This window comes from Colossoma macropomum, unplaced genomic scaffold (assembly GCF_904425465.1).
Source record: "Colossoma macropomum unplaced genomic scaffold, Colossoma_macropomum, whole genome shotgun sequence".
NCBI lineage: Eukaryota > Metazoa > Chordata > Actinopteri > Characiformes > Serrasalmidae > Colossoma > Colossoma macropomum.
Genome location: NW_023494802.1, coordinates 7319705 through 7341760, shown reverse-complemented (window position 1 = coordinate 7341760; position 22056 = coordinate 7319705). Strand labels below are relative to the sequence as shown.

General features: G+C 37.9%; 1 protein-coding gene across 1 annotated transcript; it reads left to right on the top strand.

The window, feature by feature from the left end:
• The first annotated feature begins 2995 nt into the window (after positions 1 to 2995).
• On the top strand, positions 2996 to 19861 carry pfkma (phosphofructokinase, muscle a). The gene is made up of 22 exons (XM_036591204.1): positions 2996 to 3175; positions 5643 to 5716; positions 5913 to 5990; positions 6383 to 6572; positions 6966 to 7131; positions 8061 to 8105; positions 8431 to 8539; positions 9960 to 10055; positions 10166 to 10258; positions 11217 to 11342; positions 11446 to 11510; positions 11723 to 11786; positions 14325 to 14471; positions 14607 to 14677; positions 15008 to 15095; positions 15239 to 15391; positions 16689 to 16853; positions 16951 to 17012; positions 18058 to 18169; positions 18601 to 18700; positions 18808 to 18913; positions 19477 to 19861. Exons 1-22 carry the CDS (start codon positions 3085 to 3087, stop codon positions 19634 to 19636), a joined length of 2361 nt encoding a protein of 786 aa, XP_036447097.1. The 5' UTR covers positions 2996 to 3084; the 3' UTR covers positions 19637 to 19861.
• The last annotated feature ends 2195 nt before the right edge of the window (positions 19862 to 22056 follow it).

Genomic DNA, 22056 nt, shown 5'->3' with positions numbered 1-22056 from the left:
CATCAAAACGGCCACAGAAACTCACCTGGAGCAACTGAGATTTAATAAAATACTTAGAAATTGGTTAAACGGCTGAGTTACTTATTGTAGCATTTGGTTATATAAGTTTTGCAAAGGCTGTTATTTCAGTATTTCAGTCAGAGACGTCAGTGTAATTTATTGGTTGAACTTAAAAATGAATGGAGAACAACTCCTGGTTGGGGTAATGCCAGGCTAATCTGCAGAGAAGAAAGTGGAAGCCTGCTTGATTAATTCACTTTTCCAGGCAAAGTTCAATCAGCTTTTCAATGCTAGAGTATACCAGACAGTATTATTTCATTATACTGCTTTTTTTTGTTGTTGTTGTTTTTTTTAATGCGGAATTCATCCTGCAGGCAATTGGTAAAAAAATTACTTTGGTTCTTGCACAAAAGCAGGACAGGCAGATGCCCTGTGATGATTGTTAAAAGGGCAGTTCCACCAGTTTTTCAGAATTTTTGCAAAACTCAATTGTTGAGATGTAAATCAAGTCATTCAAAGTGGTTTGATGTGAAAAGGTAAGAAAAATGTAAATTTCTACACAGTGGCAGCGATAGGATCCAGGATCAACAATGTTTATAGCACAAATATAGCCATCTTATTTACTATCCAAAACCAGCAGTGAACCTACATAGGAGTTTTTATGTGTAATTTTGATGATGGTGTAATTGTTGTAAATCTGGAAAAAAAACCATTTCCTTTGGGGACTGTTTTATTTAATCGCATCCTACATGTACCTCTACCCATGAAAAGGCTTATCTCAAAAATATTGTAAAAACGATGTCTCAGGCCTCAGGCAGTGTATTAATAACAATTTTGTGTGATAGCTTTCTATGATGTCTTCAGATGTTCGGTTCCTGTCAACACCATTGTGAACAGCTCTGACTTTAAATGTCCCTAGAATGGAAAATTTCATATCAAACTCCTCTGAATGACTGTTTATATCTATTGCAAATTAAATGGGCAAAAATTTTGAAAAATTGGAATTACATATGAGTAGGTCCTTAATGTTGCACACACTGGTGTTCACATGATTGTCTTCCACATGAGATGATTTATGCTCTCTGTATTTTTTAAGGTGATATTTGTAGGATGACTTTAATGTATTTTTACCCAAACACTAAAGTTTGATCACTGTCTGACTGAATGGCCTCTGTGTCTGCCTCCATCTGCATCAGGTGTGCTGCACTCAGAGGAAGGCAGAAATAACCTTGTGTTTAAGCTGAAATGGCTGTTTCTTGGTTGTAGAGCTGATTTCTTGATCACTGCCATTGTAATTATTTTGTCTATAAAGAATAATAAATGTTTAACAAATGTCCTCAGCTCTCTTTTCTTTCATTACCTGAACCTGCTGAAACTTTGAAATGCTGTGATAAATGAGCACTTTGTAAAAAAACAAATATGGAAGTGCAATATTGATACTAACTGCATGCTAACCTTTACTTTGTACAGCAATCAGTTGGTGTGTAAGAGGATAGCTTGAAGTTCCAGTTTGCTCACCTTTAACTAAGAGAATTACAGTGTAATGTTTATGGCATGACATGTTTTGTCACTGATTCTGATTCTGGGCTAAACATTTCAACAAGTGATACTATAGATCAATATCATTTTATACAGTGAAAAATGAAATAGACTCCAGTAGTTTTTGTTAAACAGCGCTTTACAGACTGATGATTTTCAGACGTCAATTATCAAATTTATAAAATCATTTATAAAGCTGTTGTAAACATCCCTCCTACAGTGCTTTGGGGTGGATATGTGTTTGTTTTTTTTCCTTGCTTGCTGAATTACTCATTTAACAAAGCTAATGCTAACTAACACCACCAATGTTTTTATTAGCCTCTTGTTTAGCACTGTAGAGATTCCCAGTGATTGTGTGATGTATTTGCATAATGCCTGCTGGGTATTGTAATGAGAGATGTGATGCATGCTGGGTATTGTAGTTTTTCACACTGGGTGAAAACAATACAAATTTGTGAATTTGGTCGTATGCTGCGCTACAGAATGTTACATAACAAATAACATTAAATGTTAGTTTTAGGTCAAATAGCTCTTTAAAACTCAAAGAATCAAATTAAATGTGACCCTAAATAATCAAATGGAAAAACAAGACCGTGATATGAGCTTTCACAATGCTGGACTCTCAAACAGGAGCAGATTTAGTGTTTAAGTGTTGTCTAATAAAATCATCTCACAAATGAAATGAGTACAATATTTTTACTCCCAGACATAGTCAGTGCTCTGTTTGAGGGTTTTTCCACCTATGCTGATAAATCTGTGGAACTTCAATATTCAGCAATTATAACCGATATATCAATCAGGACCTAGTATTTTTATGTATGACATGTTTACATCCACTGCTACATTGTATAGCTGGTGCAGTTCGGTGGTGTGCACATATTTCTTTAGACACTAAATCAGCTAGCTGTAATTCTTTAGTATTTTGTTTGTTTCCCATCTCAGATCTGTCTGCATATATGGTTGAATGGAACAGGCGTTTTCTTGGTATAAGCGATGTAAGCAGTTGCGTAGAGCCCCTGAGCTATCAGGGGGCTCCAAGTATTAGTACAACTTTAAAAATACATTTAATATATGTTGTAGAAAAAGCGCTGTTCTTGCATACAAAAGAATATTATTGGAGTTGGTGGATGTCCCCAAATAAGATGTTGCTAAGAGCACCCAACACCTTGACTTCAAACCTGGTGTTTGCCCTGGTCGTGAGTGACATAGATAGTATCCACCATGCATGATTGACCTTGACCTATGTGTGCAGCACTAGGTCACGTCTTCACACCATTTGATAACTTTAAAGACGTTGATTTATTCAGCAGTGGATGTTAAAGCTGAAAGAAAGCTAAGGCATGATGCAGGAACTTATATTTAGTCCTGCATGGTGGGAGGGGGGTATGTTTGTGTGTTTAAGGGAAGGGGGCGGGAGGTGAAATCCTCTCTTATAAAACCTTCCCCTCTGCAACCCTGTTCTGAGAGACTTGAGGGGAAAACATCAGTCTTTCACCTGCTTTTCTCTTGCCCTTTGCCACCGGGCTCTCTGGAGCACTTTTCATTATGTCACAAATGCCCAGCACAGGAGTGGACCCCACCAAGATGGGGGTTGGACGGGCCATCGCTGTCCTGACATCAGGAGGTGATGCTCAAGGTAAGCAGAATGGGTTGAGTGGGGAGAGGGGCTGGTTAAGTCTGTTTGAGCACGGTTAAGTAGGGGCCCCATTTATCTAAGACCTAGTGATGACGCAGAAGCCTCAGAAGGACGTCCAAAGAAATAGCAGACAAGGCAAGATGATCCAGCTTTAACATTGGGCCACAGTTGAAGATCTTTTGTCATAGTGTTTCTTATAGCAGTGTAATTTGTATAAAAGACCTCTGTTTAAAATGGAAAGTTCATTGTATTTTCAGGATTACAAATGCAGAACACTGGAAAAAAGTTAATGCATTACATTTAAATTTGATTTATTGTGTACTTCATTTCCACATAAATACAAATTTCCTTTTATTTTCTTAGTTCGTAGTATTTTCTTAAATGTTTACTTAGTTATCAGTACAGTTCTGTTGATGTACTTGATATGATTCATATGGAAATGATGCACACATTTGAATCAAGTAAACTCAATTGCATTTCTTTTTGCAATGTAGTGTTCGAGCATACTAAGCATAAACAATCAGCTATGTGGTGATTCCAGTTCCATATTCCAACAAACCTTGTTTTGCTTCTCTGATTTCCTGCAAGAGCAACATGTCTTAAGCAACACTTAGACAGGCTCAATCATGTGCTCAGAATGTCTTTTGATCATCCCCCACTTGTCTCCATTACACTCCAATGTTCATATAACCTTTAGCTTTAGCCTTTAGCCTTCCTTGTCTTGTGCCTCAGTGTCTCTGTGATGTGGGTCTTATTTTAGCACCAGTGACCTTTTTCTGGAATGACATGAACATGTAGATAGGAACACCAACAGCTCCACAGCTGTTCCGTTCTGAAATTAGAGTCACCGCATCCATCACAACGGAGACCACGCATCCTGGCCTTTACAGTGGAGCTGTAGAAGATGCAGGAGGAGGATTGAGTGACCTCACGAGTTGCCCACAGAAATTCTGGACCCTGATTAAGAACTTAGATACAGTTTCAATGCCACTACATTTATCACATGATATGTTTTTTTCTCATTCTGAATGAATAACTACAACATGCTAAGCCCCTAAATAGCCATTGTGCAGCAGCAGAAATGTGCAGCAGCAGAAATGTGCTATGTTTTCTTGCAGCAGTTGTGCGTTTTCTTGCAAAATCTATTGCACTTGTAAAGGAACACAAAATTATTTTCAACCACAGGCCCTTAGGGGCTCTGTAACAAAAGGCTGATGTTAATGACTATATTAACACAGACACTAGCTGATCTGCTGTATCCGATTTGCATTGGTCATTTTCTGACCACAGAACCGCTGTCCGGGTGGTCGACAAGGCTGCCCCCTGTCAAGGGCTGGCCTTGAGATTCAAAGAATTTGCATCCCTTGTGGAATTAAAATGCTAAAATAAGATCTTCTCTAGAGTCTTTGCGTTTTTAGTGGATTTCATTAAAAAAAAAATCATTAGAGTAAAATCTGTGTAAAAGATAATGTTTCTGTCTTTTCTTTGACAAAGTAACCCAGAAAATCATAATCAGTGTAGTTAGGCCTATGATGGATTTCTACTATTGGCCATCCTATGATTGGTTAGCCCATAACTGGTCAGAATATGATTGTTTATTGTATGATTTGTTAGCCCATTAATGACTGAATATGATTTGTCAGTCTATGACTGGTTAGCTTATTATTGTTTAGTATATAATTAGTTAGTCTATGATTTTTTAGCTTACAATTGGTTAGCCTATGACTGGTTAGTCTGTTAGTGTGTCCAAAACCACATACTACCATACTAATAGGAGGTTAGGGAACCAGCCTTGTGACCAGAAGGTCGCCAGTTCGATCCCTTGAGCTGACAGTACATGACTGAAGTGCCCTTGAGCAAGGCACCTAACCACCAACTGCTCCCCAGGCACCATAGATAGGGCTGCCCTCTGCTCTGGGCAAGTGTGCTCACTGACCCCTAGTGTGTGTGCATTCATTAGTGTGTATGTGGGTGTTTCACTGTACGGATGGGTTAAAATGCGGAGGTTGAATTTCCCCGTTGTGGGACTAATAAGGGTCACTTAGTATGTAAAAACTAGTATGCCACCATAAGAATCCATTCATCAGAACAGTATGTGTATAGTAGTATGCAGTTCTAGAAGCATCCTATGACTGATTAATTCATGACTGGCTAGCCTTTGATTGCATAGCCTGTGACTGATTAGCATGTGATTGATTGTCACCACTACTACCTTTCTCACTTGTTCTATGCTTTGCAAGCCAGAGGAGACAAGCTAGACTAGCTGGCTATATAATTCGATGAGCCTCAAATGATATAATGACGGAGAAGGAAACTTATCATTTCTGAGGGAATGACAAATGCAATTTGTGCATCAACATTCTTTATATGTACACCTAATATTGAGGCATTTTGGGAGCAGTAAAGCTAATCAGGGCTGGTATTTTCCAACTGGAGATGAAACTCACACTCACACTGTCTGTTTCAGGGATGAACGCAGCAGTGAGAGCCACAGTCAGAGTCGGCCTGTACACGGGAGCTAAAGTCTTCTTCGTTCATGAGGTCAAGAGAAAACGCAGCTCAACAGACATAATGTAGCACAGTTTGTCTTACAGATTTGTGTTAAGTATTAAATAATTGATGGAGGATTTGCTGTATTATTAGGGAAATTGCATGTGTTCATATCGATCTGTTGTAAGAACCCATGTCATTATTACCTGTTTATTTGATCTCACTTGTTACTGTGCTCCGTATTCAGGGCTACCAGGGCCTAGTTGATGGAGGAGATAACATTCGCCCTGCTACCTGGGAGAGTGTGTCTATGATGCTCCAGCTGGTGAGTTCTCATATTCTTATACTGAAAAAATATGCAACGTTTATTCATCAATGTATAACGGTTTTCCTGTTTTTATGCATTTTTAATGCATTTGCGTAGTATTGCTGTGACACATTGTAATACTATGACAGTACAAGACGCAATAAATGTACCTACTATTGTCTTATATGTTTAAATAGTGCAGGTCACATTTTAAGTGTATTCTGAAATGTTTTTAGTATGTGTGTGACATGTCTTGAAATACATTTTTGTGTTCTGGAACAATGTATTTATAAAGTATTTCACATATAAAATACATAGCCATGTGTACTTCACATAGGTTCTTTACATTATTCTACATAGGGTTTTTTTTTCATGAAGCAAACATTGTATCCACTTGGCTGCTTTGTTAGGGGGGCACTGTTATTGGCAGCGCTCGTTGTAAGGATTTCCAGACCCGGGAGGGCCGAATAAAGGCTGCCTTCAACTTGGTCAAAAGGGGCATCACCAACCTGTGTGTCATTGGTGGAGACGGAAGCTTGACTGGTGCCAATCAGTTCCGCACAGAGTGGAGTGGTCTGCTGGGTGATTTGGTCAGCAAAGGTGAGAGTCCAGATCTCTACTAGACTTTGATGGATGCCACAATAACTACTACACTTTGAGGGCACCAATCCTGCTCTACCTTCCTGCATAGTCTAGCTCCATCCATAACCTGCCTGATCCAGATACTTAAACCTTTGATATTTCAAGTTATTATTGTTGTTTTGCTACACTATCTAAATGTAATTACTTAATTACTAAGTATTAATTACTTTGTGCAAAATTATTAATATAAACTTACAACATGCTTTTTTTTAACCACTGCTATTATGTGTAGTGTGGAGGTAGGTATGGAAGGAAAAGTCACTGTAGCAGTCTGTCATTAGAGTACAGCACAATCTGTAAATCTTCTCCGCATTTTTTTCTACTTAACAATTACTCGACTTTTTCCTTCAGGCAAGATCACTGCAGAGGAGGCCAAGTGTGCGTCTCACCTGAACATCGTGGGCATGGTGGGATCCATCGATAATGATTTCTGTGGGACAGATATGACCATCGGCACCGACTCTGCTCTCCACCGCATCATGGAGGTGGTGGACAGCATCACCACCACAGCTCAGAGGTCTGCAGGATGACAGAAGCAAGCTAGGACCCCTCCCACTCCCACATTTCTGCATATTCAAATGATTGAGATGAATGCAAATTCAGTCAGAGCAGTTTGATGTGAAATGGTTTAGTGTTATAACCTTAGCCAGTCAGAATTGTTCACAGTGATGGTGTTAGGAACCTGAAGTGGTGTTAGGTCTGAAGCATTTAACGCATCTAAAAGCTTTAGCATAGAAAATGATTACATGAAATGGTTACAAATGCCTGAGACATTAATTTATGATAGTTTTGAGATAAAATCTTGGCATAAAGCATATGCAGAGCTTTATAAGGAAAAATAGTCCCCCATTTTTTTTCTTTGTTTATTATTAACATTACATGAAAAAATTGAGAACACACATATAGGTTCACTAGTCATTTTGGATAGTAAATAAAATGGCTATATTAGTTTTGTAGACATTGTCACCCCTGGTTCCTATCACCACCCCTGTAAAGAAATCTAAGTCATTAAATTTCTCTACAATGAACAATTTCACATTAAACCACTCTGAATGACTTGTATTAGAACATTTTGAAAAATAAATGGAACTCAAACAATGCCAGCAACGCTTTTGTTAAAGCTGCACTATGTAAGATTGTTGTTAGAATTGATATACAATTGATATAGTGTTACTGAGTCATTGATATAGTGTTACTGAGTCATGAGAAAAACAAACACATTAAAATATGGTGTGCTTGTGAGTTCTCTTCGAATTCTCTTTCAACGCTCACAATCGTCAGCTTCATCTTACATAGTGTAGCTTCAATGAAAAGCAGTTATTTGTTTCTAATACTTTGGGTATATTTAGTGTCAGTACTCAGCTTCAGGTTTATCAAAGTGTCTTCTATAGTATGAAGAGCAGGGTTTGTCAAAATAAGGATTTTCAACTTTGTTCTCATTCACAGCCACCAGCGTGCCTTCATCCTGGAGGTCATGGGAAGGCATTGTGGGTAAGAGCCCAAAAAGCAACAAGTAACTTATAATTAAGGATGCATGACAATATCAGAATCAGTATCAGCAGATATCTGCTTAAAAAATAAACACTCAGGCATTTGACAGATGTTTATATGTGACCGATATTTCAAACTGATGTTTGATGATGTATTTATTGTACAGAATGTTTAGGTTTAGGTATGTCTACATTTTACACATGTTTATGTATCTGCACTGTCCCACAATTCACCTATCAGCGCATCCCTACTGATAACTATGAGAAGACAATTACAATATTAACTCTAAATGCCCCATGTTTATGTGTATTTGTATTTGTCTCAGTTATCTGGCTCTGGTCACTGCTTTGGCGTGTGGTGCTGACTGGGTGTTCATTCCTGAGATGCCTCCTGATGATGGCTGGGAGGACCACCTGTGCAGGAGGCTGATGGAGGTACCGTACACACATCTTAGTGTAGCCACATGATTTGTAGTTTGGAGTAAAGATGAAAAGATGAATATGAAGCAGAAAAAATAATACATTTTTGGCTATTTTGATAAACACATCAGACCATTTTTACATTCAGTCACAGCAAACTGGACTGTGGGACTGACATAATACATTTAAAGCTGTGATGTATTTCAGAGGCAAAAGTGCAGACTCACATTACTCAGATTAGAGTGGTCAGAGGTTTAAAATTCCACCAATTGTAAAGTCATTCAAAGCCTTACAGACTCATTTCTTTACAGTGGTGGTGATAGAAACCCAGCGTCAAAATGAATGCAACACAAATATATATTTTTTATTTACTATCCAAAACAACCAGTGATACTATATGTGAACGAAAATTTTAATACATATGTTAATACTGATAAAATGGTGGTGAATATGAAAAAAAAAGTTTTCTGTCTTTTCTTTACAATGCCATGCATGTATCTTTTTACCAAAACTAGATCAGAAAACTATCACAAAATAATGTCTCAGGCATCAGGATATGTTTCTGTAACTACTTCATGTATAACTTTCTGTGGTGCAGGTTCCAGAGGCCCCAAAAAAACTTCAGAACCTCAGAAGGCTGGTTCCCATCACCACCACAGTTAACAATCCTAGCTAGAACGTTAGCACATCAGACCACTCTGAATGACTTTGTTTACATCTTAATCATTAATTATGCATTATGCACAATTCTGAAAAATCATCAGAATTCCCCCTTAAGAAAAAGTTATCAGCATCAGAACAATCAGAAATAACATCTTCATCTTAGCATAACTAACTGAAAAATGACAACATGGAAAATGAATGGAACATACCGTAGTTCAGTTGAGCCTGACTGTTATGGGAGGTCATCAACAGGAGGTCATCCATTATGTATTAAATAATTATTAGGGGTGTAATGATTCACAAAATTCATTATTTGGTTCAATTTGACAGTTTGATTCAATACAGCAAAATAGAAGTAAATCTGCCTTATGTTAATGTTTCCATTTTCAATTTATTACAGCATTCAACATTATAAAAGTACATATTTTATAAAAATGCAATAGCTATAAGGTAATAAACACTTACACGGAATGTGCTTATCCTCCAGACTCTTGATTTTGAGGTATAGAGGAAGCAATATTTTCATTGTGGGCTTGTTTGTTATATTTTTATTACACTTCATGCTATATAATCAATATTAAACTGAGTAGTTTATTTGCTTCAGTCCATTGAATGTATTGTTCGCAACCTGTGTGTATTGGATTGAGATGTTCGTATAGAAAAGGTACATTGATACAATACTAGCAGTTAAGTGTCCTCAGCACAATAGACAAGGCCACTACACATAGATGATCCTGCTATTTTCTGTATTTCTGTGTTTTTCCTCCCTCAGACCAGAAACAGAGGCTCTAGGCTGAATGTGATCATTGTGGCTGAGGGAGCCATGGGCAGAGACGGCAAACCCATCACATGTGATCAGGTTAAAGAGGTAACAGACTAATCTGCTCATCTTTAAATTCATACCTGCTGCTGCTCATTAAAGATCCTGTGTGTGGTAGTTTGAATGTCCTATTGTTTTGTTCTCGTCTCTGTGTGTAGTTGGTGACTAAGAGGCTGGGCTACGACACGCGCACCACCATCCTGGGACACGTGCAGAGAGGAGGAACCCCTTCAGCGTTCGACAGGATACTGGTCTCTCTCTCTCTTTCTATCTGTCTCTCTCTCTCTTTCTGTCTGTCTGTCTATCTCTCTCTTTTGCTCTCTCTCTCTCTCTTTCTCTCTCTCTCTCTCTCTCTCTTTCTCTCTTTATCTCTTTCTGTTTTATCTTTCTTTATTTCACTGTCACTCCTTTACTCACTAACTTTCTCCCCTCTGTCACTTTGTCTTTTTCACGCTCTCTCTGCCTCTTTCTTTCTTTTTTCATTCTTTCTTTTTTTTCTTTACCCCTTTCTTTTCTTTTTCTCTATTTTCCTTTTCATTCTACTTTCTTTTTTCATTATTTCACTCTTTATCTCTATCTTTCTATCTCACCCTTTCTGTTTCTCATTATCTCTCTCTCTCTTTTTCTAACCTTTACTCTCTGACCCACTCTGTCTCTCTTTTTTCTATTTCCTCCTTTCTCTATTAATTTATCTTTCTCTTTTTTCTCTTCCCTTCTGTCTCTCAGTCTTTCTTGTCTCTTTTTCTTTCTTTCTCTCACTTTCTTTATCACTCACACTCTTTTTCTTTTTTCTGTCTCATTCTCATTTTCTGTCTCACTGTTCCACTGTCTTTTGTCTTTTTCTTTTTTCTTTCTCTTTCTCTGTCTGTCTTTTTTCTTTTTTTCCATGCTCATTCTTTCTCTCACTATATCCCTCTCCCCACTCTGCCTTTCTTTCTCTCTCTCTCTCTCTCTGTGTCTGTCTTTCTTTCTCTCTCACTTGTTCTTTCTTCCTTTCTCTTTCTTTGTCCCTCTCTTTTTTCTTTCTCTTTTCTTTTAACTCTCTCTTTTTCTTTATTTCTCTCTCTCTCTCTCTCTGTCTCTCTCTCTCTCTCTCTCTCTCTCTCTCTCTCTCTCTCTCTCTCTCTCTCTTTTTTCCTCTTGCTTCTCTCAGTTTTTTAGATGTCATTTCGGTTTTGTCCTGTGTGTTTGGTGTGTTTGGTGTAACAGGGCAGTAGGATGGGTGTGGAGGCTGTGATGGCTCTGCTGGAGGCCACACCTGACACTCCAGCGTGTGTGGTCAGTCTGTCGGGGAACCAGGCGGTCCGACTGCCGCTGATGGAATGTGTGCAAGTGGTGCGTAATTCTGCAAACGTTTCTCAGCATCTGTGGAGCCATCTGATCTGTGTGGTGAGGATTTCTGATTTTCTCTCTCTGACGCTCACCTTCTCTCCTGCAGACCAAAGATGTTACTATTGCCATGAAAGAGGGCAGATATGACGAAGCTGTGAAGCTCAGAGGAAAGTAAGTGTTTTAATTCAGTTCAGTCAGTTTGCTCCAAACATGGGTTTGTTCTTTGTGTGGTGTCTGCTATTGAATACTGGTTTTTATGTTTTCCTTTATGCTTGGGATGAATACTGTATGTGGTTGTGAAGGCATCTTCAGTGTGTTTGTAGAATAATCAGTTTTTAAATTTGCTTTGTCATGTGAAATCACAATGATTTCTCTGTGTCCAGGAGCTTTGAGAACAACTGGAACACATACAAGCTGCTGGCTCATGTACATCTTCCAGAGACCAAAGTAAGAAGCATGACATTTCATTAATTTATTAACTGCATCTGTTTCTAACACACAGCAGCTGAATCAGTTCCTCAAACCATGTTTCTATGCCAAGTAAACTAGAACAACAACAACAGTAATAATAATAACATGTTTTATACATATACCAGATAAAACTTATTTTTTTTATATGTTACTAAAACATATAAAAAATCATATGTAAAAGTGTGGTCACCCCTGGTCACATCATATGTTGTGTTAACTTTCTAAGTGAAAATAACACACCCTCTACAGAGAACACACTTGTGCACATTTTAATGCACAACTGGTTATTTGATGAATTTAACATTTTGGGAAAACAATAAAGTACAAAATGTGTAAAAGTTGGTGCAAAACTTAAAGCAAATTTTAGATTTTAGATTTAATTTATTCAATATATTAAACTCAGCAAAAAAGAAAGAAATTGTCTACTAAATGACACTACAATTGTCATAGAAGTGCCATAATTAAGTTTAGAGGAGGTGATCACTTACTTTTAATTAGAAAATCAACAGCACATGTCATTTGACTGAAGGATGTTCAGGTCTTTACATAAAACTCTATGTATATCACTCTTAAGGCAATTGGACCAATATACATGGTACATAATGATTTACATTACATTATATTACTTACATTATAAGTTAAGGCCATTTTTTTGCTTCTAATAAAATGTTACAGTGTCAAGAATATATTTTAACTCTAGTCATTATGGAATAATCTACAGCTCTGTTCATTATTATTAATACATCTTTTGTAGAGTAGAAGCATCTTAATGGACTCATTTCATACATTTGTCTGTAGCCTTTTTTTATTTTATAGACAACTGTGACAGTGATCCCAAACGTATGCAGAGACAGGCCACTTCATTAAGTACACTCATTGTCCATTTTATTAGTTGTACATACCATTTAGGTGCACTTTATAGTTTTACAACTATCACTCTTACAGACTGTAGTCCATCTGTTTCTCTGCATACTTTGTTGTTCCCTTTTACCCTGTTCTTCAGTGGTCAGGACCCCCACAGGACCACCACAGAGCAGGTATTATTTGGGTGGTGAAACATTCTCAGCACTGACGCTGACGTAGCAATGGTGTACCGGCAAACCACTTTTGTTATATATATCGTGTTTTTAATCAGTGGGCAATCAATGGCAGGTGTGAGTGACCACCCTTTTTTATTTAATCTAGGGATCTATCACAGTCTGATCTTCACAACACATGTTTGTGGAAGTGTATCAAGGCACGAAGAAAGGAGATTTCTGAGGACCTCAGAAGAAGAGTTGCTGATATTCTATCAGGCTGGAAAAAGTTACAAAACCATCTCTAAAGAGTTTGTCCTCCACCAATCCACAGTCAGATAGATTGTGTACAAATGGAGGAAATTCAAGACCATTGTTACACTGTAAGGAGTGGTCAACCAATAAAGATCACACCAAGAACAAGGTGTGTAATAGTCTGCGAGGTCACACAGGAATCCAGGGTCACTTCTAAGCAACTAAAGGCCTGTCTCACAGTGGCTAATGTTAATGTTCATGTGTCCACCATCAGGAGAACACTGAACACCAATGGTGTGCATGGCAGGGTTGCAAGGAAAAAATCCTGCTCTCCAAAACGAACATTGCTGCCCATCTGCAGTTTGCCAAAGATCACATGGACAAGCCAGAAGGCTATTGAATCAATGTTTTGTGGACGGATGAGACCAAAATAGATCTTTTTGGTTTAAAAGATAAGCATTATGTGTGGGGAAAGGAAAACGCCGCATTCCAGTATAAAAACCTTATCCCTTTTGTGAAACATGGTGGTGGTAGTATCATGGTTTGGGCCTGTTTTACTGCATCTGGGCCAGGATGGCTTGCCATCATTGATGGAACAATGAACTCTGAATTATACCAGCAAATTCTAAATGAAAATGTCACGACATCTGTCCGTGAGCTGAAACTCAAGAGAATGTGGTTTATGCAGCAAGACAGCGACCCTAAGCACACAAGTTGTTCAACCAAAGAATGGATAAAGAAGAATAAAGTTAAGGTTTTGGAATGGTCAAGTCAAAGTCCTGACCATAATCCTATAGAAATGTTGCATAAGGACCTAAAGCAAGCAGTTCATGGGAGAAAACCCACCAACATAACAGAGTTGATGCTGTTTTGTACAGAGGAATGGGCTAAAATTCTACTAAGCTGATGTGCAGGACTAATCAACAGTAATCAACATTTAGTTGCAGTTATTGCTGCACAAGGGTTTCACACCAGATGCTGAAAGCAAAGGTTCACATACCTTTGCCATCACAGATACGTAATATTGGATCATTTTGCTCAATAAATCAATGACCAAGTCTAATATTTTTATCTCATTTGTTTAATTTGGTTCTCTTTATCTACTATTAGAACTTGTGTAAAAATCTGAAAAATCTTGTGTAGAAAATTCTAAGGGGTTCACAAACTTTCAAGCACAACTCTATGTATGGGTAATCTCTCATTTTCTGTCTCACTCTGGCTCTCCCTCTCCTCTCTTTATCAGAGTAACATTAATGTGGCCGTGCTGAATGTGGGGGCTCCCTGTGCTGGCATGAATGCAGCTGTGCGGGCTGCGGTCAGGATCGGCATCATCCAGGGCCACAGCATGCTGGCAGTGCATGACGGCTTCGAGGGTTTGGCCCAAGGAAAGGTCACTAAACGCCACACAAAAAGTTCTTTAGCAAATACTGAATGCTTGTCTGTCAGAACAACATTAAAAAAATCAGTTTCAGTAGTGCTGTTTGTTTGATATGTGTTAGAACTGTGAGTCTGATCCTTTCCTTAGATCGAGTCTGTCACTTGGAACAGTGTTGGCGGCTGGACAGGAAAAGGGGGCTCAGTTTTCGGCACCAAAAGGTACTGTTTACTTATCAGTAGGGGTGGGCAATATGGTCGAAATATACTGTTACTTGAAGACATTTTCATCATATACAATGTGTATCGTTATATTAGGCTTTTCTGCAGTTCAGTTTTCTGAAACATGCAGTTCTGAAATATGCAGTTCAGTTTTCTGGAAGTGCTGATGATACCCACTGTATATTCAGTATTATGATGTGATTTATTGTAATATTGCGCACCCCAATTTAGTTAATATCACTGTTTATTTTCTCTTTATTTATTCAGCAAACCTCTTTATTTTCATCTCTGGCCTGAGATGTTCTCTGCTGTCTTTCTTTTCTCTGGCAGAACCCTTCCAGCTAAGCACATAGAGGAGATAAGCCTGAACATTGCCAAGTACAACATTCATGCTCTGGTCATTATAGGAGGTTTCGAGGTATGTGACAAAACCTCATTTTAATCCACCTACAAATCAAACTCAGTGCTATCATGCTGTCATTCTTACATTGCCTGACTGTCCTATCTATCTATATGCACCACTGATTTTCAGACCTAAAATTGTTTTTGTTTTTTAATCAGGCGTTCTCAGGTGGTCTGGAGCTGGTCCAGGCCAGACAGAGGTATGAGGAGTTGTGTATCCCCATGGTGGTCATACCTGCTACTGTCTCTAATAATGTTCCTGGATCAGACTTCAGTATTGGGGCTGATACTGCCCTGAACACCATCACCTCGGTTAGAGCCGTAGCTAACTCACTCTCTTTTTTTAAATGAGTTATAATGTGTAAACATTGTTCGGATGTGCCGTTTATTCTCCAGTCCATACAGTCCTGTTTCTGAAAAGCAGGCTGTTTTAAATTCATTCAAATTGTTAACACTCATTCATGTAGTCGTATGTGAAGTTTTGAATTTGAATTTTTGAGTTTGAGTTTGAATTTTGTTGATTTTCTAAGAGAAAAAAAGTTAAGAGAGCACACTTCTGCACATTTGAATCAATTACTATTTATTTGCTGAATTTAACATAATGGGGGAAAAATAATAAAACGTGGTCTGTGCAAAAAAATAGCATGTTTTATATATATATTTTTCAATATGTCAAACGTAAATCAGTAGAGATGGTGCACTGAAGTGTGTTCTCTATAGAGGTTGTTTTAGCTTATTTTCTTTTTCTTATTTTATTATGTCCTTTGCCTGGGGGTGTTAAGATTTTAAACGAACTTTGTGTGACTGCCCTTTCAGCCTAAGTCAGTCTGTCCTGCCCATTCACACTGAAAAAATAGCGTTGTTACTTCAGATACTTTAATACTTTAATGTTTTTTTGTTTTGACACAAACCAAATTATGTACAAGACAAATGATGTACTCAAAATTGGCAGCAGATCTCTCATTATCACATTAATCAGATGCTTCACTACTGCTACTTCACTGATATGTTGTTGTTGTGTTACTGATAATCTGTTAAGAGTTTATTAATCATCTACAAAGGACCACTCCAAATAAAATGTTACTAAACTTAGCTCAATAATTAACTTCTGCCTTATGCAAAACAGTCATAATTGATTTTTACACGACCATTTTCCAACCTCCTTTTTTCATATACAGTTAAACAGGCTGTTTTTGTTACTGTGCCTTTAAGACTGTTATGTGTAAATAACCTCTGTTCTCATTGGCTGCCCTGTGTTGTGCCTTGTTCAAAAAGCAGTCCAGGGCAAAACACTCCTTTAAACTTCAGTGTGAAGGTAGGGCTAAACCAATATAGGCAGAATTATGTAAATGTTAGTGTTTGTGACATCACAAAAATATTGTATTAAAAATGGGCTGTTTTTGCAGCTTAGTTTCCATATATTGACTGTATAAGGAGTGGATGATATCTTTGGAAACTTTAACAGCGGTTGTATATTATACAAAGTATTTTATTTCCAAATATTTAAGAAAAATTCATTTTAACATGGCAACAAGTAACATAATAAAAATCATGGCCATTATAACAGGTGTTTTATATTATTTGTTCATTGACTTGTGTGCATGTGTAGACTTGTGACAGGATCAAGCAGTCAGCTGCTGGCACTAAGCGACGCGTGTTCATCATTGAGACTATGGGCGGTTACTGTGGTTACCTGGCCACCATGTCCGGCCTCGCTGCAGGTGCAGATGCCGCATACATCTTTGAGGACAAGTTCAACATTCGTGATTTAGAGGTGAACGTGCAAAACACTTGAGTCTGCGGAGTCATGTGTGTGCAGTCCTGCAGGTTCTTCTCTTTATAATCTGGTATTCTAAACTGCTTTGTTTCAGACAAATGTGGAGCATCTGGTAGAGAAAATGAAGACAACAGTTAAGAGAGGGCTGATTCTCAGGTTGGTGTCGGTCAGAAATACTCAGTCAAAGGTAATGTTTTATAACTAAAACATGTTAGGATGTCAGAGTTCACCAGTGACAAACCATGACTATTAGAGGTAGGCCTTAAATTTGGGTCATGACTGTGCAACCTTGGTCAAAACATGAGGAAAATCCCACCTCTACAATAACGCTAATTTTTGCTAGCGTCAGTATGGGATTCTAGTAGTATGTTAGCAGCAATTCACATGACCATTTTTTGGCCATTCTAGGTTAAACACAGACATTTATAGCTTCTAATAATGCTATTTGTTTGTAACGCATTAGAGCTTTTCTTCAGCTCTTGAAGTCCTAATCATCAGAAGAGGTCACTTAGTTATACCCCAGAGAAAAACAATCCCTGGACATTTCAAAAATTTGTTTCCATCCAATAAAGCAAAAGTAGCACTGTAATAACTGCAGAGTGTAAATTTAAAAAAAAAAATTACAGGCTTGTATTGTATAGTTCCCAGAAATCATTAGGCCCTCTCTGAAGGCCCTTAGAGTTCCCCTCTGGAGTTCACAGTTTGGATCAGGTTCTAGCAAATATACTGGATCAAAGCTATGTTACACATTAATATATATTTTTGTTAAATTTTAGGGCCGATATCATCAGCAAACAGCTCAATGTACTATGTAAACAGTATTAAAGTTTCAAAAAGTACTGTTCACTCCTCAGGCTATATGATCCATAGGCTGCTAAAATCTATGCAGTCCGTATGTTGTTGAGCTCCAGTCTGTTTTGAATTTGAGGTTACGAAAAAACAATACATTTAGATACATATGTACATATGTCAACCTACAACAGTTTAGCCCTGCCCATTCATACTGAAACTGTAAGGAGTGTTTCCATCTGGACTGCTTTTTGAATGAGGGAGGGCATTAAGAACAGCAATCACATTTACATATAGCAATCTTAAAGACACAGACCTCCACAAACATAATTGAAATTCAAGGAAACATAATAAAACAGAAATATCGAAAAAAGAAGAATATGGCCCCTTTAAATCCTTTCTTTTTTCACAGAAATGAGAACTGCAATGCCAACTATACAACTGACTTTATCTTCAACCTGTACTCAGAAGAAGGAAAGGGCATCTTTGACTGCCGTAAGAATGTCCTAGGACACATGCAGCAGGTGAGTGATCAAGAACTCAATATACACAATCACTATTGAGACTTGTGATATGCATTCAGGGCTGGCTCTAGCCTTTGGGAGGCCCTAAGCAGGATCTTTTTGATATCAAGAAGTTAATTGCGTATGTGTTTGTTTTTTGAAGATTTAATCAGCCAAAATAGATGGCATAATGTTAACACTACAAAAACACAAAATGTACATTTTTACACTTAATCTCCTCATCTTCTCTTTTTCTTTTCCATTTTTTGTGACATGATTAACCACTTGCTTTTTTCTCTCTACTCCAATAACTTAATAATCCAGAAGTTGTTTTGGGGCCCCATGACAGCCACGGGGCCCTAAGCAGCCTATGTTGCTTATTATGTAGAGCTGGCACTGAATGCATTTTCCCAAATGCATCAAAATGCTTTACTATGAATTTGTGTTTGTAGGGTGGTACTCCAACTCCATTTGACAGAAATTTTGCCACTAAGATGGGTGCAAAGTCTGTTCTCTGGCTAACTGAGAAGCTGAAGGAGTGTTACAGACATGGTGAGAATTATATCTTTGGTATCTCAGATTTATATGTATATGTAATGATTTTAGGATATGTTATGTCTTCCCCTGGTTTTGATTACAACATCTTGATGTCTGTGCAGGGCGTATTTTTGCCAACAGTGAGGACTCTGCGTGCGTGTTGGGCATGAGGAAGAGAGGTCTGGTGTTCCAGCCCCTGGCTGAGCTCAAGGAGCAGACTGATTTTGAGTAAGTTTGCATTTCGGTACTAGTCAAATTCAGTAGCAATCATATGTTTGACACCTATTGGATTCCTGTTATAGTGCAGGTATCTTTACCATCATTGGCAAACTATGCTTTCCACTTTGCTGGTGCTTTGGTTAGTTTGCTGCTCATTGATTTGTCCATAGTTTGCTGATGATGGTAAATTGCTGTAGCCTCTTTCTGCAGGCCCTCTAATGGCTGTTCTGCCGATGGAATGGAAATCAACTTATTTATATTTTTACTTGTAACTGTGTTGTCAGATTAACTATGGCACTATCAGCTCTCTGTGTGTAAAGTGTTCTGACTGTGTTGAGCTGCTAGTGAGCAACGAGGGATGAAAGGGTAAAAATCCCTGCTGTGAAACTCCATACTTGCAGTACTGAGAACAAACAGACAGCACAACTGTGATGCTTAGTGTATAATTCATAATATGTTTCTAAATCAGTTAAAATCGATCCATAAAGCCTGTGATACCAAGCACATGGTAAGCCTACTCCAAATTAGAGAAATCCAAATTACATTCTTTATTACTCAAATCTTTTCTCTAGGCACCGTATTCCAAAGACTACGTGGTGGCTGAAGTTGAGACCTATTCTGAAGATCTTGGCTAAGTACAAGATCAATCTGGACACCTCTGAGCAGGCTCATATGGAGCATATTATCAGCAAAAGAGCTCCAGTCGCTCTGTCTGGTAAAATGAAAGAGTAAAATGAGGACTGAGAAGAGCAAAGGACTAATGTGGGGAAACCTGACCACACATCCAATCTCTCTCATGTCACTAGTCTTTACTGTTCATTGTTTTCATTTTTTTGTGATGGCCCTCTTTCTTTGTTGACCATTTATTTTGTCATATTTTGTCCATGCACTTGTGGAATCTGTTACCACTGTAACCACTGCAATCAATTAAAATTAATTTAAACAGAATAAACTAAAGCAGAAGTTTCTTTGGGTCTTTTATGCCAGTTCTCTGCAAATTGATTGCAGAAAATTGAAGGAGAAGATAGACTAGCTATCTCTATATATAGCTATATCTATATATGTTCCTATATACATATTCATATATATTCATTATTCATTAAACAGACCAGCAGAAAGGCACCAAACCAAACTAGGAAGTCACCATTTACCATACACTTCACTCATACACTTCATATATATATCGCTGCTGTCGTTACTCACCTGTGTGGAAATATCAGATAATGTACTTGCGTAATGACAGAGAAAATCAAGTGAAAATACAACCCAGTTTCGAAAAAAGTTGGGAGGCTGTGCAAAATGTAAATAAAAACAGAATGCAATGATGTGCAAATCATATAAACTCTATATTTAATTGAAAAAGGACAACAGATCAAATGTTGAAACTGATTCAGAGAATTCAGAGAAATCTTTAAATGCATGGTACAAGGCCGAAAACCAACATTGGTTAGCCATGATCTTTGGGCCTTCAGACGGCACTGCATTAAAAACAGACATGATTACGTAGTGGAAATCACTGAATGGGCTCAGAAAAACCTCTGAAAACCACTGTCTGTGAACACAGTTCATCACTGCATCCAACAATGGAAGTTAAAATTCTACCATGCAAAGAAGAAACCATATACAAACAGGATCCAGAAACGCTGCTGCTTTCTATGGGCCCAAACTCATTTAAGATGGACTGTGGTGAAGTGGAAAAGTGTCCTGTGGTCCAACGAATCAAAATTTGAAAATTCTTTTTGGAAATCATGGATCCCAGTTCCTCCAGGCTAAAGACCACCAAGCTGGTTATCAGCACACAGTTCAAAAGTCAGCATCCATGATGGTATAGGGGTGCATTAGGGCACATGGTATGGGTGACCTGCACATCTGTGAAGGCACAATTAATGCTGAACAATATACATAGGACAATATACATCCAGACGACGTCTTTTTTAGGGAAGGCCCTGATTATTTTAGCAAGACATATTACAGTGGCATGGGTCTATAGTAAGAGTTTGGATGCTACACTGGCCTGCCTGCAGTCTAGACCTGTCTCCTATTAAAAACATTTTGTGCATTATGAAACGAAAACTACGACAAAGGAGACCTTGAACTGTTGAGCAGCTGAAATCTTATATCAAGCAGGAAAACTACAGCAACTGGACTCCTCAGTTCCCAATCACTTACAGTGCTGTTAAAAGAAGAGGTGATGAAACACAGTGGTAAACATGCCTCTGTCCCAGATTTCAAATTCCAATGGTCATACACTTTTCAAACAATAATAAAAATTCTCAGTTTCAACATTCAGTATGTTGTCTTTGCATTATTTTCGATTAAATATATGGTTTAAATGATTTGCATATTATTGCATTTGGTTTTTATTCACATTTTGCACAACATCCAAACTTTTTTGAAAACAGAGTTGTGATTGAAACTGTTATAAAACGTATTAAAAAACCATTTAGAAAATGGGACTCGTAAGACTCACCTGGAAGACCACCTAAACTGTCCCCATCCATACTAACAGTACTAAAAACTTTCATCTTTAAGAAAGAGGAGAAAATCAGGCTCCACTTCTGCTTCAGATCTAAAAAAATTCACAGGTGTTTCTGTCCATCCTTCCACTGTGAGAAGACAACTCAGCACTATGAGTCTGAAAGGATGTGTAGCTGTCAAGAAGCCCTTACTGACTGAAAAGAAAAAAAGGTTTTCAAATCAAACAGAAGTTGTTGTTCTGACCACCCCGGAGTCCAGACCTCAACATCACCGAATGTGTTTGGGATTACTTGGACTGTGAGAAGCAGAAAATGCAACTGACTTCTAAGACTGAACTTTGAAGGAGTGGAAAACATCCTTGCAGATTTCTTCGAAAAACTGAAAGCCTCACAAAAAGACTGGAAACTGTAATAAAGGCAATAAATACTGAAGATTTTGACATTGTTTGAGTCTTCTGACTAATTTTCTATTCAATTAATATTTTCTGTTTTTTTCTGACACTAAGAAGTTGATAACTTGTACTTAACAGCTGTTTTGACTGTAAATTAAATAAATAAATGGTGGACCTCTGCACAGTACTGTGTATGATATATTTACTGTGAAATAACCTTCGAGCAAAAAAGTAAAGTTCACTGCATGCAGTGCCCACTGAGTTATCAGTGATGTGGAACACC

Bases quoted from the DNA above. Each gene is read 5' to 3' on its own strand.
- pfkma (XM_036591204.1), top strand. From the start codon at position 3,085: ATGTCACAAATGCCCAGCACAGGAGTGGACCCCACCAAGATGGGGGTT. The intron at 15,096-15,238 runs GTATGTGACAAA...TTTTTTAATCAG, and splicing joins TCATTATAGGAGGTTTCGAG to GCGTTCTCAGGTGGTCTGGA. The intron at 17,013-18,057 runs GTTGGTGTCGGT...CTTTTTTCACAG, and splicing joins AAGAGAGGGCTGATTCTCAG to AAATGAGAACTGCAATGCCA.